The sequence below is a fragment of the Microtus oregoni genome, unplaced genomic scaffold (assembly GCF_018167655.1).
Source record: "Microtus oregoni isolate MIOR12 unplaced genomic scaffold, Mior012 000029F_ref0000214, whole genome shotgun sequence".
Taxonomy (NCBI): domain Eukaryota; kingdom Metazoa; phylum Chordata; class Mammalia; order Rodentia; family Cricetidae; genus Microtus; species Microtus oregoni.
The window spans coordinates 24,321,581-24,340,586 of record NW_024543088.1 but is presented as its reverse complement, the minus strand read 5'-3'; the positions used below and the strand labels follow the sequence as shown (position 1 = coordinate 24,340,586).

General features: G+C 42.0%; 1 protein-coding gene across 1 annotated transcript in view; it reads right to left on the bottom strand.

Annotated features, from left to right (window-relative positions):
* Positions 1–18,420, bottom strand: part of Senp2 (SUMO specific peptidase 2) — a 45,071-nt gene extending 26,651 nt beyond the window's left edge. The window contains exons 1-6 of the mRNA XM_041677991.1: positions 18,184–18,420; positions 16,503–16,561; positions 12,551–12,684; positions 10,751–10,817; positions 8,680–8,767; positions 925–1,093 (exon numbers count right to left, since the gene is read on the bottom strand). Of these exons, the coding sequence (XP_041533925.1) occupies positions 925–1,093; positions 8,680–8,767; positions 10,751–10,817; positions 12,551–12,684; positions 16,503–16,561; positions 18,184–18,284 (618 nt within the window). The 5' untranslated portion in view covers positions 18,285–18,420. The remainder of the gene's footprint in view (positions 1–924; positions 1,094–8,679; positions 8,768–10,750; positions 10,818–12,550; positions 12,685–16,502; positions 16,562–18,183) is intronic.
* Between the last annotated feature and the right edge of the window lie 586 nt (positions 18,421–19,006).

The window sequence follows — 19,006 nt, the reverse complement described above, 5'->3', positions numbered from 1 at the left end:
GCTATGTATTATTCTCAATTAACAAACGTGTCCTTGCTAAGACTAACTGCCCACCACCTTATCTGCTATCTGCTTAGTCATATCTCAGATCTCCTGAAACACTCAGGCTTCTCTTCTGAAATTCTACAGAGGGCCTCTGGCCCACAATTCCTTTGGCTTGTCTGCCGAATTATAAGTTATGTAAAACTGCTGAAGGCAGGGGCCAAATCTAGGATTCACAACCCGAATTACTAAAAACTAGTGCAGTATCTAGGACTTGAATAAATATTTCTTTGATGAACCAAGCAGCTCCCAAACCACCCACCAAATTCAAACAGTGGGTGGAATTGGGAAACAGCAGAGACAGAAATCATGCTCAACACTGCCATGTGGAGAAATGAAGGACTATCATCTCCCCCTCTTACTACATACTCTGAAAGGGAGGAAAAGCAGAGCGGAGCATCATTCACCACCTCTACTGAACACAGCTACTAAAGTTCATCAAAGTAAGTAAGGCAGGGCACGACGGTGCACGTGTTTTATCCCAGCTTTCAGGAGGCAAGACAGACAAATTTCTGTGAGTTAAGAGGTCAGCCTAGTCTACACAGGGTATCGCAGGACAGCCAGGGCTATAGAGAGACCCTGTCTTCAAAAAAAATAAATAAATAAAGTTGAAAAGCAATCTCTTCCTAATGGGATCCTTTCTTAACATCTGAAACTGACTCAGAGATGCATGTCCAGAGTAGCTCCGGGTACTGACCGTACAACAACAGTACTTATTATGAGTCAAAGCAGGCTGGGGAGGCCAGGAAGGGACAGACACTGGGACACTTATAATCACTGTACCCCTTCAGTACCTTTTGAATTGTATGTCACAGTACACAAATTATTACTCAAAAAGTCATTAAAAACATTTCTTTAAGATACCAGGCTGAAAGGGCTTACCTCCTCCACTGTGCAATGGGGACGCCTCACACCCTTGCCACCCTCTTCCGAAACCATCTCTGTTACACCCTGCTCCTGAGGTTTCCATGTTAAGGAACTCTCTGGATTGCTTTTGCTATGGCGACGACCACTTGGTCTTCTATTATAGCCTTCTGATTTCAATGTGTAACTGAAGAATAAAAGGAGAGAGAGACAGAGAGAGAGATCACTGATGAGATTTAGGTTGCTAGGTCATCTGATTATTCTGCTGTTCTAGTTTAAGACTGCTAGCTCTTAAGCAATCATTACCTGTAAGAGTCAGATATCCCAGCATTCCATTACAGGACGTCTGCTCTGGTCACTAGAGCTGTCACATGAAAGCCCTCCTCCTCACAGCCAGGTTTCCACCCTAACCCCATATTTAGCTCCCTACAGCACACACCTCTCCCCCAGCAGCTACTTTTCCTTTACTCAGTGTGCACCACTGAAATATCAGCTAAAGGCTAGCAAATTAGATGCTGAAACTGCAGCTCGCTATAGTCCTAGCCATTCAGAGGCTTAAAAATGCTTCAAGCCAAAAATCTAAAACCAGTTAGGCAAGGTAACAAGAGCCATCTCAATTTCTAAAGGGTGAATGTCAGGAGTGGCTGGGGGTGTAGATCAATGAGTGGTAGAATATTCAACTAATATTCAAGGACCTGGGTTCAATCCCTAAAGCTTGGAAGGAAAAGTGGGAGGGGTGAAGAGGGAAGGGAAGGAAGAGGAGAAAGAGGAAGAGGGAGGGGAAAAGAAAAAAAAATGAAACCGGAAGGAAAAGGATGGAGAGGGAAGGGAAGGAAAAGGTTAATGATTAATAAAGAAACTAAATACAGCAAGAAAGCTGTGTCACTTCTGCTGGTGACAAAACCTGCCTCTCTCCTTGTTACTGCCAGCAGCCCAAACTGATATCATAGTTCTTGGTAAGTGCTTTGAAAAGGATACAACATGTCCAATACAATTTTTACAAAAACATTGTACCATCTCTAAAAACATCCACAGTCTCTTAAATTTAAATACTAATGCCATTACAAAGGAAGGTTAAGGAGATGCTCAGGATTAAAGCAGATTTTAGAAGACGGAAAACAAATACTATGCAATCCTGAACTGGATCCTGGTCCTGGACAGGGAAGAACCTAAAATGGATAAATTTAAGTAAAACTTATAAAAAAAAAAAAGCCAAACTTTATAACCTATAATTATATAAATCAATGTCCTCACCCTTAAAGAAATGAAATCAAATATTTAAGAAAAACAGCAGAAATCCAATCCAAGCAAGTGCTACCTCTCAAATGGTTCAGAAAAAAATACATCTACATGTAACTGAGGAAGCAAAAGCGGATGCTGCAGAGCACCAGTCAGACTGAGCGAACTTCAAAACACCGACGGGAAACTCAGAGCAAAACTGACATGCACAGAAGGAAAATGTACACTTTAATTGTAAGTCGTTAGCCAAGGACCTCCAGATTTGTGTTTGTATAGGTTCACATTTGCACACATGTACTTGTGAAAGCAAGAGGCCAACACCAGGCATCTATTTCAGTTGCTCTCCAGCTCACTTTTTGAGGTGACTGAGCCTAGGTTTCACTGAATCTGGGAGCCCCACCTCCAGCACTTGGAGTTGAAAGACTTGTGCAGCTGTAGGCCAGCTTTGACACGAATGCTAAGAACCAAAGTTAGGCCCTCGTGTCTGGACGACAAGCACTTTACTAACGGCCATCTCCAGGCCCAGAATTTTGTTTTATTTTTTTCCAAGACAGAGTTTCTCTGTGTAGCCTTGACTGTCCTAGAACTCATTCTGTACACCAGGCTGGCCTTGAACTCAGAGATCTGTCTGCCTGTGCCTCCTGCGTGCTAGGATTAAAGGCATGCACACACTCCTGCCCGGCTCTGACCCAGAATTTGTAATAAAGAATCTAACTTGAAAGAAAAGACTAAAAGAAACCAAGGCAGTAGGGGCTCAGGTAAAGCCCTGGGGAACAGAAAGAACAAGTTCAAAGAAAAGTAAAATAATAGACAGTTTTTGAAATAAGAAAAGACACTGGACATTTATAACTGGAGCAAGATACTTAAAGAAAAAAATTCATGCCGAGTGGAGAGGACTCCTACAATTTAAAAACTATGAGAGCTTAGGAAAAAAACCAGGAAGCTAAAACAGAAAAACCAAGAGTTCAAAGTCAACTTAGACTACACAGTGAGTTCAGGACAGCCTCAGTTACATAAATTCCAGCTTGGTGTGGACTATGTGGTTGAGATTCTATCTCAAAAAAGAAAAAACAACAGCAGGGCGATGGTGGCGCACACCTTTAATCCCAGCACTCCGGAGGCAGAGGCAGGCGGATCTCTGTGAGTTCGAGACCAGCCTGGTCTACAGAGGCGATGGTGGTGCACGCCTTTAATCCCAGCACTTGGGAGGCAGAGGCAGAGGCAGGCGGATCTCTGTGAGTTCGAGACCAGCCTGGTCTACAGAACTAGTTCCAGGACAGGCTCCAAAGACACAGAGAAACCCTGTCTCGAAAAACTAAAAAAAAAAAACAAAAAACAAAAAAAACCAACAATAATAAAAACGAAAATCAAAAAACAAACAACAAAACCTAAAAAAAACAATCAAACCGACAGCAATAACAACAGAAATCAATAAAACATGCCATGGGGTTTGTTTGTTTGTTCTGAGGCAGGGTCTCTTTATGTAGTAAACATACATAGCTCCCTACTTCTCAGTATAATTAATGGTAGTAGCAACTCACTTAAAAATCAAAGCTGGTTTTGGAGTTTGACAGTGGCTATCCTTCCCTAATTCCAAGCATGTTGTTAAAAAAAAAGTCATAGTTTCTGTCTCATATCAGGAGCCACCTGGTATGGGACAGAAGGAAGATAAAATTTAGGGACTAATATTATCAAAACTCTACTTTCAAAAAATTTTACTTCTCCTCATACCTATTTTTTATGGTACCTTTCATTTAATATATGTCTGTATGAATAATATTTAAGTTTTCCACAATGAACAATAAATTTTCCTGCAGTAATCTTTGGCGTTTCCAGGAAGAAGATGGGGCCCCACAACAACGATTCCACCTGGTTGATGTGACGTCATTATGCTGCTAGCACCACTCTAAGATCAGTTTTGGGTTACAAGCTGCTCAAGATGGTTCCAACTTGGCTGAGATGGTGCACCTTCTTACAACGTTCTGGCCACAGCTTCAAATAAGAACTTCAGAAAACCCTATCGACTACTCAGAGACTATCTGCAATTATACCAGACAGTAATCTTGAAACTTAACCATCATTTTAGTTTTTACAAGATCCCAAAGAAATAACATCGCCCCCTGACAGCTAGAAGTAATTCTAGAAGACTACGTCCCCTCTCCCAACAAAGTTTGTCCTCAGGGTTAAGGACATCTATTAGGGGTTGGTTATAAGTGGTATAGGGTTGGGGGTGGAAATGAAGCAAGCTTAGAGATTTCTTCTGATTAAAAAAAAAGGAACTGGATGGGATAATAGGTAGATTAAATTATTATTTAAGACAATGTACTTTGTATATATTCTTGTATATTGATACAAATTCAAATTAGTTATTTTGAATATGCTCCTATTTCTGTTTACAATATTTGTGCGCCCATGCAAAGCTATTTTGTCATATTGTATGTATACACATTTCTACCTCTGCTTAAGACATTCTGTATATTAATACAATTTTAGATCACATTGCACTAAATGTTGGGCACTGAAGACACTCCAATTGAAGCTTGGTTTCTTCTTGGCAAAACTGGCCTTTGGGCAAAGAACTGCCCTGCCTCAACCACTGACAAAATGCATCGTGTCCAGACTGGACAAGCAGGATACATGCAAAAAGACTCCCACCAAACTTTTCCAAGACAAGGTAAGATGGTTTTTCAAATTTTCCTGTCTCTGAAAATGGTCTGTCTGCCAAAGTTGGTTGCCCCAAAGTTACAAATGAGAGTTTGGGTGATTGCTTAGGCAGCTGGTTGTCTCTGTCATTTCTTGCACCTTTCGGAAGTTGCTAGATTGTGCTTCCTGTTTACTCAAGTAATATTATTTCCCTTTTCAGCTTTTTGATGGGGTTGAAGACTTTCCTCTCATGACTTAGCCAAGCCATTTTAAACATAGGAGTTAGAATCCCTAGGCTAGGATAACTTTTGAAGCATTCAGCATATGTTTCTTGTTTGATGTTGTTCATGCTGGTTGTAATTCTAATTTCTTCTTTTCCCTGGACAATACTTGATATTTGTTATTGTATATAGTTTTGTATTAGGCTTAGAACTCTCTTATTTAGACAAAAGGGGAAGGTGCTGTGGGAACTCCCTCAGCCAATAGCCTTTAAGATACCGGCCCATTTTGGGTGTGGCCTTATACACAATCAATGCAGGTGAAAAGTGTGTGCAGGCCTCTTGACGGCTGGATTCGATTCCAGTTCCCAGTGCATGCAGAGGACTGTGGATTGCTACTCTTTCTGTGAGTTTATCCCCAGATAAGTAAATCTTTGTTATACTCCATTCCAGGATATTATGGAATGCTTTTGTACACCAACAATGTAGCCCTGGCTGTCCTGGAACTTACTAGGTATATCAGGCTAGTTTTGAACTCAGAGATATGCCTGCCTCTGCCTCTTAGTGCTCAGATTAAAGATCTTAGTCATCAAACCTGACAAAACATGGCTTTAAAAGGAACAAGGCAAAAGACTTTGAACTTAAGATATCCAAGCAATAGCAACTCTAGAAAGTGACAATAATCAAGAGGACAAATGACAAAATAGCTTGGTGGGTAAAGGTGCTTGCTGCCATGCCTGATGACCTGGAGCCCACATGATGCAGGGAGAACCAACTTTCACAAACTGTCTTTTGTGCGTGTTCTCTCTCTCTCTCTGACACCCCCCCCCACACACACATGTTAAATGCATAAATTTTTTTAAAATATTTATTTATTATGTATACAATGTTCTGTCTGTGTGTATGCCGGAAGGCCAGAAGAGGGCACCAGACCTCATTACAGATGGTTGTGAGCCACCATGTGGTCGCTGGGAATTGAACTCAGGACCTCTGGAAGAGCAGGCAATGCTCTTAACCGATGAGCCATTTCTCCAGCCCCATGCATAAAAAATTTTAAGAGGGCTGAGCAGTGGTGGCACACGTCTTTAATCCTAGCACTTGGGAGGCCGAGGCAGGTGAACCTCTGTGAGTTGAGGCCAGCCTGGTCTACAGAGCCAGTTCCAGGATAGCCAAGGCCACACAGAGAGACCCTGTCTTGAAAGAAAAAAAAAATTAAGAGGAAAGAAAATTATTGATAAAATAATATTTTACAGAGCTGACATGTATGTTCAGTGCACAAAACTTACCAGGGTGAGCTGAGCTGTGCCTTTAATCCCAGTACTCCAGAGGCAGGTGGGTCTCTTGAGTTTAAGGTGAGCCTAGTCTATAAGATAGCCATAGTCCACAGGACTTAAACAGAGAAACTATCTCAAACCAGACACCCCCCCCCCAAAATTATATCAGGTTGTAAAGATTTCTGTACACACACACACACACACACACACACACACACAGTACACTTGTACATATATATGCATACACACACATACACACAAACACAAACAGAGTTTAAAAGAAAGTGAGTATCAATTCTTTTTAAGATCGTTTTTAGGGAAGTTGGATTATTCAGTGGGTAAGAGCACTTGCCATTCTTTCAAAGGACCAGGGTTCAGTTCCTAGCACCCACAAAGCATCTAACAACTATCTGTATCTCCAATTCCAGGGATTCTAATGCCCTCTTCTGGCTCCCAAGGGCACTGCACATGGTATATACACAGGCACACAAAGGCAAAACACTAATACACATAAAATAAATGTATATATTGTGTTTTCATTTTCACTTAATTCTAGGATGTTTTTTATTTCGCTTTGGTTTCTCCCTTAACCCAACTGTCATTTGGTAGTATGTTGTTTAGTTCCCTTGAGTCTGGGTACCCCTGTTGTTTCTATGATTGTTAATATCCAGCTTTATTCCTTTGTGGTCAGAAAGGATGCAGGATGTTATTTTAGTCTTCCTACATTTATACTGAGACTTGCTTATGTGCTAAGATGTAGTCAATTTTGAAAAAAATTACAATAGCTGCTGAGAAGAAAGTACATTCTCTAACGAGACACCATACAATACCAAATATAATCCCTAATGGACTACCTCTTTTTTGAGTTGTTGCCTAACAGGGTCCCATAGACCAACCCCCTAAACATTATAAACTATTGCCAATGCTCTTGGTTATCATCCAGAACTTGGCAGTAATATCTTATTGCTGAAGAGCACCATCTACTTGAGTCACAGAACACAAAGAAATCTAGCAAGCACTCAACTGAAAGATTAAGTCATATTGGTTAGCTTTCATAGTGCTGGAAGGTACTATGTAGACCAACAGAGGAAAAAGTAATCATCAAACTCACCCAGCTATGCACACGGCAAGCTATACTAACAGTGAATTAATAGCACAAATGTTATGGGAGTAACCATAACTAATTAACCAGCTAATTCTGACTGGATTTAAGGTCTGCTCCATGAGATGGAAGCCATGCCTGAAACTAAGGCCAAGAATCTGTGGCTGGAGAGGTACCGGGCTCAAAGTGGAAAATCTACTACTATTATTCTGCTAAATGCATATAACAATGAAAATGACTCTTAATGAATCATGTCTATAACCACTGGCCAGTGTGTCCCTCAATCCTCATCAAACTTCTCCTGGTGATGGCTATTAACACAGAAACCCACAATGGGCCAATGAGCAGAGAATAAGAGACTTTGGAATGATCAGCCCTAACTGGGTGTCTATACCACATCTCTTCCCTCAAGGCTCAGGGATCTATGCAGAAGAACAGAAGATTGTAAGAACCAGAGGTAACTTCAAGAGTTTTCCATACATAACAGGCAGATGCACTTATGAACTCACAGTGAGACTGTAACAACATGTACAAAAACTGTGGAAGCTCACACCAGACAAAGTCCTACCCCAAGCTTAGGAGCTACTGGTATCTGACTGCTTCTGGGAAAGAGAACCTCACTTCTCTTCAACCAAGTGACACCAGGTCTATTCATCATATTCCAAAGCACATCCCATACTCAGAAGAAGTTAAAACATAAAATGGACTAGATGGGAGAGCAAGGAGGAGAAGAAAGAGGAGGAGGGGAGGACATGAAGGTGACTGGGCAGGGAGGAGGGGGAAGACATGAAAGTGAGTGGACAGGGAGGAGGGGGGAGGATATAAGGTAACTGGGCAGGGAGGAGGGGGAGGACATGAAAGTGAGTAGGCAGGGAGGAGTTGCAGAAGGAGGATGAACATGATATACTGCGTGAAATTCTTAAATAAATAAAAAAACTATCAAAAAAATAAAATGGGTTTGTAGAGATGACTCAGTGATTAGGTGTACTGGCTGCTCTTCCAGAGGATCAGGGCTGGGGGTCAATGCCCTCTTCTGGCCTCCTCAGACACCAGCTATGAAAGACACGGTATCTATTCAGGTAAAATACACAAATTATCAAAAATAAAAATCTTAAAATGGTTTTCAAAACCAAATCATACTATGGACACTCAAATTCAAATCTAACTAGTCATATGCTACTCAGCAAGCTATTACCCTCAGAGTGCCTACGTAGTATTATTTAACAGAACAAAGGTAAAAATGCCTAGCAACAGTGGAGTGGGTTCCATTTACAGGAAAGCAGAATTTAACACTTACCCAAAAGGCAGGACTCTACGTGGCTGATCTCGGGTCACTGTCACTCTGATCTTTGGATAGTCACTTATTCCATTAGGAGACTTATTACCTTTAAGAACACATTTGTAATGAGAGGAAAAACTACCACTGTGAACAGTCTGCATTAGGACAGAAGTTTTACATGACAGACTAACATCTTTTTCAAAGCATAGTACTCTAGCATGAAAGTTACAAAAAACATTCAAGAAAAGAAATGGTGGCTAGGAATATAGCTCTGTGGTACATACACTATTACCTAACATGCATGAGGCCATAAGTTCAATTGTCACAAAACCACAACAGTAATCAAGTAGCTGATATTAAAATACTACGCTTAAGTCATATTCACTTTACATAAACTTTAAAAACCATGAGCTAAAAGAGATCTTGCTCCTTATGCTGTTGTCTCAGTCACTCTGGCCGCAGCAATGTCAAGGAACTAATACACAGGGTACATGTGCACTCATCTTTGCACTTCTGTGCCACAAGAGGTACCCTAACCTAACTAAAGTATGAGGAATATAAGTATAAAGCTTCGTTTCTTTAGCTTTGGCTTCAGAAGCTCAACTTCTGTAGCACTGATTCTCACTAGCTACCTCTTTCAAAGTACAATTCTACATACATGGCAGGTACTAAGACCATTCTTCACAACTCTGGCTTCTTCTGAGTTTCCCACAACACTATTTTGTGCAGTGCATACAAATACAATTACGCTCTCCCCTCAGGTCTAATGGCAACATGGAAGTCTATACAGCTGCAAGAAGCAGGAACTTAGGGTTGCTCATTAAATATATGAACTCTGAGCAAGAACAAGGTCTCCTGCTATTCCCGACAAGCTGACTTGGTGCCTAGCATATAGTAAGCTCTTGGGATTTTTTTCTAAAGATTTATTTTTCTTATTTTTAAATTATGTGTGAATGTGTATACACACACACACACACACACACGTCTGTGTGTGAGTTCAGATGAGGGTATCATACCCCCTGGAGCTGGAGTTCTGCCTGTTGTTGGTACTGGGATACAAACACAGGTCCTCTACAAGAGTGCACACCCCGCCATCTCTCCAGCCCTTCCATGTTGTTGTTTTTTAAAAAGATTTATTTATTATATATAAAATGTTCTGTTTATATGCCAGAGGAGGGTAGCAGATCTCATTATAGATGGTTGTGAGCTACCATGTGGTTACTGGGAATTGAACTCAGGACCTCTGGAAGAGCAGCCAGTGCTCTTATTCTCTGAGCCATCTCTCCAGCCCCCTTTCATGCTTTTTAATCAATGAGACTTGATCTGCAGTCACATTAATATATATATAACAAACACAGTAGTCACCTCAGACAAGAATGCTAAAATTAAGCTCCAGGATGAACATCTTTCATGTGAAACCTGAGTGTTTATGACAAGGTTTCCGGTTTCAGATTTCAGAATTTAGACCAGGGATGCTCAACTGCTGGGGTCCATAAGAAGCTGTAAAACCAGTCCCAACAATTTAAGATAAAACCTATACTTGTTTTTGTTGTTGTTCTTGTTTTGTTTTCCAAGACAGGGTTTCTCCATGTAGCCCTGGTTATCCTGGAACTCATTCTGCAGACCAGGCTGACCTCAAACTTACAGAGATCCACCTGCCTCTGCCTCCTGAGTGCTGGGATGAAAGGTGTGTGCCTCCACCCGAATGGCACCCGAGAAACAACATCCAAAGTTGTCTTTTAACTAAAATACTCTACAAGATAGAAAACTTTCAAACACAATGCTCAAGACTTCTGACTTGTTCTTATTTACTTGAGGTTTGACTAAAAAACAAAACAAAACAAAAAATTAAAATTGAGTACATTATTGGCCCCTTTTCCAGATAAGAAACTAAAACACACTGAGGTCAAAGAACTTTTGAAGAGTCCTATGTCTGGTAAAAGGCAGACCTCAGCCCTACTTGTTTGGATGGACAGTAAAGAGACTAGGCCTTCATTCTCATCCTACCCAAATGAGTGCTTTCCTTTCACATCCTGCAGGCCAAGGGGACACAGGCAGAAGGGCAGCTAAGAACAATCTGACACCTCACCCAGTTTCAGCATGCTGTTGCAGGATCCAGAACCCGTCAGTTCACAAGATGAAGAGCTCGAAAATACCTAAAACAAAGCAGTCGCTTCTGTAGCATCCCAGCTTGCAACTTAAAACATTTCTAATATAAAAGCTTACTCTAGCCATGAGTATTTTCAAGCTAGCACACAGAAATAATATCGTTGAGATAAAAAAAAGCTGTCAAAACTGACAGGAGTTAAAAAAAAATAATTACATTTCCCCCACAAACACTTAAACAAGAAAACAACGAATTTCCCTTGCAAGGCAGAGCCCACTGTACAGTCAGGCTGACCTCACGCTCACTCAACTGGTCTTTTGTTCTGAAAAGAGTACTTGACTCTGTAGCCCAGGCTGGCCTGGAACTCACTATGGAGCCCGGCTAGTCTCAAGCTCACACCGATTCTTCTGCCTCCACTCCTAAGGATTACAGGCATTAGCCACTATACCTGGCCTTTTCTTTTCTTTCTTCCTTTTGTTTTTTAGGCAAGGGTCTCACTGGATTGTCACAAATAGTCCTAAATGTCCAAGCTCATCTAACTCTTCTGCAGCAGGCTTCTGAGCACTAGGATCATAAGAGTGTGCCATGAAGCTAAATGAGCCAATATTCTTCTTTAAAAATATTACATTCCTTTTGTGTGCGCGCGCGTGCTCGCATGTGAGCTCGTGAACATGCAGCAGTGCCTGTGCATGCATGCATGCATGCATGAAGGTCAGAGGACACCTTCCAGGAAACTGTTCTCTCTTTCTACAGTATGGGTCCTGGGGATTGAACTAAGTTCATCAGGCTCAGCAGCAAAGCCTGAGTTTGTTTGAGTCTTTACTCACTGAGCCATCTTGCTGGCCCCCTAACATTCTTTATAAATATTTTTAAAATATTTAAATTTTTACCTTTAGTTTCTTGATCTTCATATCAAAGCTAACAATTGCATAATTTCTGGAAATAGGTCAATCTATATGTTAATTCCCCCAAAAGACTGAGAATATTTTTTAAATTCAATGTTAAAAAATATATTGCAATGTATAGTGATATTTTATTTGTGTTTTAATAAAGCTTGCCTGAAGATCAGAGTGCAATGTTAGCCATACTAGTGAGCCATACAGGCCAAGCAGTGGTGGCACATACCTTTAATCCCAGCAGCCACACTAGTTAGGCGGTGGCAGTGCATGCCTTTAATCCCAGCACTAGAGAGGAATATAAAACAGGAGGAGACAGAAGCTCAGGTCTCAGTCTACAGTCTGAGGTTTGATGGAGAGCACTGCAGTCTACAGTCATTCTGAGGACAGGATCGCCCTTTGGTTTGTCTGAGCCTTAGAAGAGGTTAAGAACTCTCTAGTGGCTTGGCTGCTTTGCTTTTCTGATCTTCAGTTTGAACCCCAATATCTGTCTCTGGGCTTTTATTAGTCATGCTACAACAATGTAATTTTTTTTTCAAACTAAGTACAAACATCAGTGTGTAGATAAATTGGACTTAGATTTAGAAGACCCATTTCAGGCACCTTGTAATCCTAGTACTAAGTACAAACATCAGTGTGTAGATAAATTGGACTTAGATTTAGAAGACCCATTTCAGGCACCCTGTAATCCTAGTACTCAAAAGATAAGAGGCAGGTGCATCTCTGTGAGTTTGAGACCAGCCAAGTCTACATAGTGAGTTTTAGGACAACCAGAGCTATGAAAAGAGACCCTGTCTGAAAAAAAAGATATACAAGGCCCTGGGTTCCATTTCCACACAAAACAACAAGAAGTGAAAAAAAAGACCAATATCCCAGCCCCACTGACCTCTCCTGCAGGGGCCACATTCCGTGTTCCATTACAAGCAGAAGACACCATGGGTTTTGTGGTCAGCTGGCATGGGAATCCAAGTAAACTCGCAGCATTGTAGAAACCGCTTTTCACTTGATGAATGATGCAATCTAGAAAGTATCAACAAATCATAAACACAGCATTAACTTGCAGAAAAAATTAATTATATTTTGAAAAGAACCTATCTTAGTTTTTAATAAAGTCTTAATTTGAACACTGAAATAAAAATGTATCTATAAAAGTACTTTGGGGCCATCAAGATGGCTTAGTGAGTAACAGTGCTTGCCCTGCAAGCCTAGCAACCTAAGGTTAATTTCCAGAACCCACATAAAGATGGAGAGAACTGAACCCACAAAGTTGTCCTCTGACCTCCACAGGCATGTCACAACACAACTCCACTCATGTGTGTGTGCATGAATAATAAATACTTCTTCCAACTGAAAAAAATGGAATTCTAACACATGAATTTTGTTTTAATCAACTAGCACAGCTGCTATGAAATCATTAAACTATTACTTTAGTGCCACAAACTGATTCCCAAGACAATCTGCAATAGCAGCTTTTGAGCAGTAGGCTTTGTAGAATACATAAAAAGAAACTTCAAAGAGATGAGGGATAAATAAACAAAGAACACACAGACTGCCAGGCACGGAAAACCTATAGAGAACACTGATACTCACTAGTTTCCCAGGCAGGTAACAGCATGATTACCTTAAACAGCCATCTACAAAGCCCCTCATAAATCCTGACTGAGAGAAAACAAAAACAAACCATCTCTTGAGCATCTGCGACAAAGAAACGCTATCCCACGACTGAACCAGATGCATTGAACAATCTCAAGTTCACTTCTTCCTGGTACCAAAGATTACAAAATCGAGAAGTAAACAAATGGTGTGTGTGTGGGGGGGGATTTCAGTGCTCCTCTACTTCCTTCTTTTATAATAATACCTCCCTCACTTCCTACACATCTATGTTTCCTATAGTTTCCTTTATACTTGCCAATGAAAGATACTGTAAAGAACTAGTTTCTTCCTCAGAGAAAAATAGGCTAAAATGGTGGCTTTAAGCAACAGAGTTCCAATGTAGATAAAATGCAAAATAAATACTCTCTAGGAAAGGGAACGGCTCAAATAAGTGAGAAAATGTGTTGGTCAGGTGGAGCAGAAGCCAACTTAGAAGTAATTTACATATTTGCTGACCACAATGGCGTACACTTGTAACTCCAACATTCAGAAGGCTGAAGCATCCTGTTCTAATTAGGGTTACTATTACTGTGATGAAATGCCACGACCAAAGGAACCTGGAGAGGAAAAGGTTTATTTGGGTTACACTCTATCATTACTGTTCTTCAAAGTCAGGACAGGAACTCACACTGGACAGGAACCTGGAGGCAGGAGCTGATGCAGAGGCCATGGAGGGGAGCTGCTTACTGGCTTACTCCTCATGGTTTGCTCAACCTGCTTTCTTTTTTATTCCATTTGTCTGTTGGTGGTTTGTTTGTTTATTCTGAGACAGGGTTTCTTTGTAGCTTTGGAACCTGTCCTGGAACTCACCTGCTTTCTTACAGAACCCAGGACAACCAGTCCAGTGGGAATACAATGGGCTAGGCCCTCCCACATCAGTTACTAGTTAAGAAAATGTCCCACAGACTTGCTTACAGTCAGATCTTATGGAGGCATTTTCTCATTGAGGCTCCTTCTTCTCCAATGACTCTAGCTTGAGTCAAGTTGACATAAAAATAGCAAGCATAATTCCAAATTCATGAGGTGAATCCCAAGTTGGAGACCAGCCTGGGCAGCACAGTAAACTTAAGGATAGCCCATCCTACATATGGAGACCCTGTCCTAAAAAAAAAAAATTCTAACATTTTCAAATTAGTTGTTTTTCATTTCAGGAATTGGGAAGCAGTTCCAGGTTATTCCTACAAGAAGCTGAAGGATGGTTTCTACTCCTGATTGGTGTTTATTCCACAGACTCCGGAAGACAAGACATACTTCTTGATGAGAGTAACAGACACTAAAGTATTGGAATGTTTTACTTTCCTACAAATTTTATCAAAAAATGGGTCTATCCTAACACTGTGTCAGCTCATTAGATTCTTACAAAGGAAGGTCTCACCTATAAAAGACGCTCACATGACCTGGTGTACTATGAGACTCTGGTTCTCACAGTAAAATCATAGCTTTGCTCCATGAGGTCCCCTTCCTAAAGTCACCCCGAAGACAGATGTGATTACCATGTAATTTCGTGTAAATTAGTGAAAATTAAAAATTCAGTTCTTTATTGTGTGATGGCTCACGCTTGTACTCTAGAACTGGGGGGGTGAGGAAAAGGACTGAGGACAATTTGTACTCTAGAACTGGGGGGATGAGGAAAAGGACTGAGGACAATTTGTACTCTAGAACTGGGGGGTGAGGAAAAGGACTGAGGACAATTTTTACTCTAGAACTGGTGGGGCTAGGAAAAGGACTGAGGACAATTTATACTCTAGAACTGGGGGGGGGTGAAGAAAAGGACTGAGGACAATTTGTACTCTAGAACTGGGGGGGAGCTGAGGAAAAGGACTGAGGACAATTTGTACTCTAGAACTGGGGGGGAGCTGAGGAAAAGGACTGAGGACAATTTGGATTACTTAAGACACAGCCACAGCCGCACACTGACACACACAAACACACACACACTGGATTTAAAAACCTTGAATTCTTTGAGTTAAACTAGCCATACTTCAAGAACATCACCGCAAGAAGAGCTGCTGGTCAGCATGCTGTGCTACCCAGCTGCATCTCCAATTCAGATTCCTTTCTGCTGTGTGAAATCAAAGTCTGACGGAGTGGGGTGATGCTCAGCACAGAAGCAGGTGACTACCATACACAACTAACCCAGGAACCTTCTCTAATACCACCGAAGTGTTGCTTTGCAGTACGAGGGACTGAAATTTGGGTGTTGAGTATATTAGAAAATCACCGAACTTATTCCCACCCTCTAACTACTTTACTTTGAAACCAGGTCTCATTCAGTAGTCTAAGCAGGCTTTGAACTTTGACCTATCGGCTTCAACATCCTTAGTAGATAAGACAAAGGCCTGTCTTAACCAGGCCCTGGGTACCACCAGTTGTTTTTTGTTTCTGGTTTGGTGTGTTGTTTTTTTGCCATGTTGCTTTATGTACTTTACTACATTCAAGTACGAGTTAATATTTATTTATATTTTTTAAAGAAGCTCAGTTTTTCTTAGCTAAAAATGATTATAATTAAGCCTAGTGTTAATTTTTTTTTTTTTTTTTTTGGTTTTTCGAGACAGGGTTTCTCTGTGGTTTTTTTTGGAGCCTGTCCTGGAACTAGCTCTTGTAGACCAGGCTGGTCTCGAACTCACAGAGATCCGCTTGCCTCTGCCTCCCGAGTGCTGGGATTAAAGGCGTGCGCCACCACCGCCCGGCGTGTTAATTTTTTTTTTTAATTTCCTGTAATTATGTAAGATCAAGACATACTCAGTATTTATTAGATTTAAATGGAATAGCAACAAGTTCCACAGTTAACCAACACATCTGGAATAACCCAGATTCACAAGCACTGTTGAAAACAGGGATCACACTATAGTATTCCACTGTGCCTGGCCCTTTAACCTGTTTTATTCTTGTCTACCAGGAAGACACAAGAAAGCAGATGAGACAACAAATCAGATTGGTTCACACTGCCAGATGAATCTGATCAGTCAGTTTAAACTGGTGCTTAAAAATAAAGAAAACGTCACTTTTTATTACAGACTACTTTAGCACTTTAAACACATTCACTGCACATATCTGAAAGACAGTGGCGTAGGGAAGGGTAGGAAAGAGGCAACTTTTTCATTGTCGCAATATTTTACCTTTGGATTTTGTTCCATACATGTAGTTTTCCTACTAAAAAGAAATGAAGTTTTAAAATGTAATACCTAATCTTGGTCTTTTAGCTGGGATTTCATCAGTGTCCACTGTAGTAGGAAACAGAGTGCTGTAAAGAAAGGAAAAGAAGTATGTATATACGTATGCAACATGTGTATTTCTATAAAGAAACTTACTCTGAGCTGGAGGTGTGACTCAGTTGTACAGCACGTGTTTAGCATGTAAAAACCTCTGGGTTCAAAACCAAGACAAAAACATACCATACAACATTCCTAATTCCATCTACAATTCATAAAATGGGATGAAACGTGTAAAACAGAATGCTAGTTCTAAATCTTTTTTTTTTTTTTTTTTTGATTTTTGGTTTTTCAAGACAGGGTTTCTCTTGTGTGACAGCCCTGGCTGTCCTGGAACTCACTTTATAGACCAGACTGGCCTCAAATAAACAGAGACCCACCTGCCTCTGCCTCTGCCTCCTGAGTGCTGAGATTAAAGGTGAGCACCACCACTGCCCGGCTGCCCAGCACTTATTTCTAAATCTTAAGAAAAACCCAAAACTTCCTATTTTGTAATGATGTGTAATCTGGTCAAACTGAACCAATAAATCATTTGTTTTTGGAACAATAACCCCAAAGACAGCCATTTTTTTTTTTACTTCAAGTGTCAATATTAGCAGCCTTAAGAGGTATGTTATGGGGGGGGGGGAGCTTGGGAGAGAGTGATTAACTGCCCTGCCCCAAACCCACCCCAGGGCCACAGATGGAAGACAGGACAGACACGGTAGACAAGCACTCTACCACTAAGACACACTTCTAGTCCCTAAAATGAGGGGGGGGGGCACTGAATGATTCTGAATGAGAATAACTGTTAACAGTCCCCATTCAATAAAAGATGCAGTTTCATTGAACACCAGACCCAGCATAAAACACTGTCTGCCCTTACCTAGTACATCAAAGATTACTTTAGGAACTTTACAACATCTTAAATTCTCTTGATTCTATCTCTCTGGAATATGTACCAGTTTAGCTAACACCCAATCCCATCGGTGACCTACATTTCTAGAATCATCTATGAATCATTTAGTTCTAATTCCCCTAAACCAATTTTTGTCCACTTCTCTTGACCTGGAAACACAAAAAATAACCATCATCATAATAATAAATGAAGCAGGCACAGCATAGTAAGGGAAGGATGGGAGAGACTTATGGGGAATATAGAATTTGTACAGTGTTTTACTTTCTAGATAAATCCTTAATTAAAGGGGAAGGCTATAAAACAGGTAAAGGTGTAGCTGCTAAGTAATAATATTTGTTGTTATTTCACTCTAATTTTAATCAAGCCTTAGAGTAGGGTACCTACTTTCTTTCCGCCTCTTACAGCGATGCTAAAGAACTGGACCATTCTCCTCCCCTCCAGCCCAACACACACAGCTGCTGTAAAACAAGACAACTGCTGTTCCTTGGTGCGAAGAGAACAGTACTCGCAGTCAAATGACCGTGGGCCAACTCCTAACCTACTGGCTTGTCCCAGCGCTGCCCGCCCGCGGTGACACCGGGCCACCGGAGCTGTTTCGGGCGAACAGTACAGCGGCGGCCTCCCGCTCCCCTTCCGCTCCCAGCTTGAAAGGCGGACTCGCCCCCAGGCCTCCGCGGTCCCGGAGCTGCCGGTTCCCACAGGCCCGCGGCGCCCAACGCCAGCGCGGGGGAGGGGACCGGCGCGCGGCCGCCTTACCTGCTCGAGCGCCGCCTCTTGAGCAGGGCGCGAGCCCCGGGCGCGGGCCGCTCGCACAAGCGGAGAATGGTGCCGAGAACCCTAGCCAGCCATCTGTACATTCCAGGCCGGAGCAGCAGCGGCGGCCGACACACCCCGAGACGCGAACCCCAGAGCTGTCGCCGCCGCTGCCGCCTTCGCTGCTTCAGCCGGAGCCAGGTTCAGGCGCGGGATTATGACGCCATCAGAGGGCCCATAGAATCAACGTTCCCCGGGCTCAGGGAGGACCCACTCCGCGTCGCTGACGTCACCTCCTTCCGCCCAACGGGAAAGCGGCCTCCGCGATCTGCGCACGCGCAGCCGGGCCCGGTTACCGGTAAACCTAGCAACAGGAAGCCCGCCCGGCTGAACAGGCTCTTGCGCAACCTTGATTGGCAGGGCTTGTGGGCGGGGCTTTCTCTTCGGCGGAGCCAGTCAGGAGTCGGCGTCGGGACAAGGCCCACACACCCAGACCACGTGTACCGCCGCTTTGGAGGAGCCGGACGGTGGGGGCTCTGTAAAAGAACGCGCACGGTGAAAATAGGTCAGCTTAGCTATCGAGTGTTTAACGTTTTACTCTTTAATTGGCATCTACGTTGGTCTATTACTTTACACGGATTGCCGTCCTGTTCTCAGCAACCGAAAGCGTTAGGGAGCCTGTCATAAAAACCAAAGGTGTAGCAATTAAATCATGTGCCTACGATAATAAAGCTGTTTTACCAGCATTTGAACAAAAGTCTAAGTACTAGGCCTGTTCTACGTTCTTAAGGTCAAACCTACTGGAAGAGACATTTTCATAAATAAT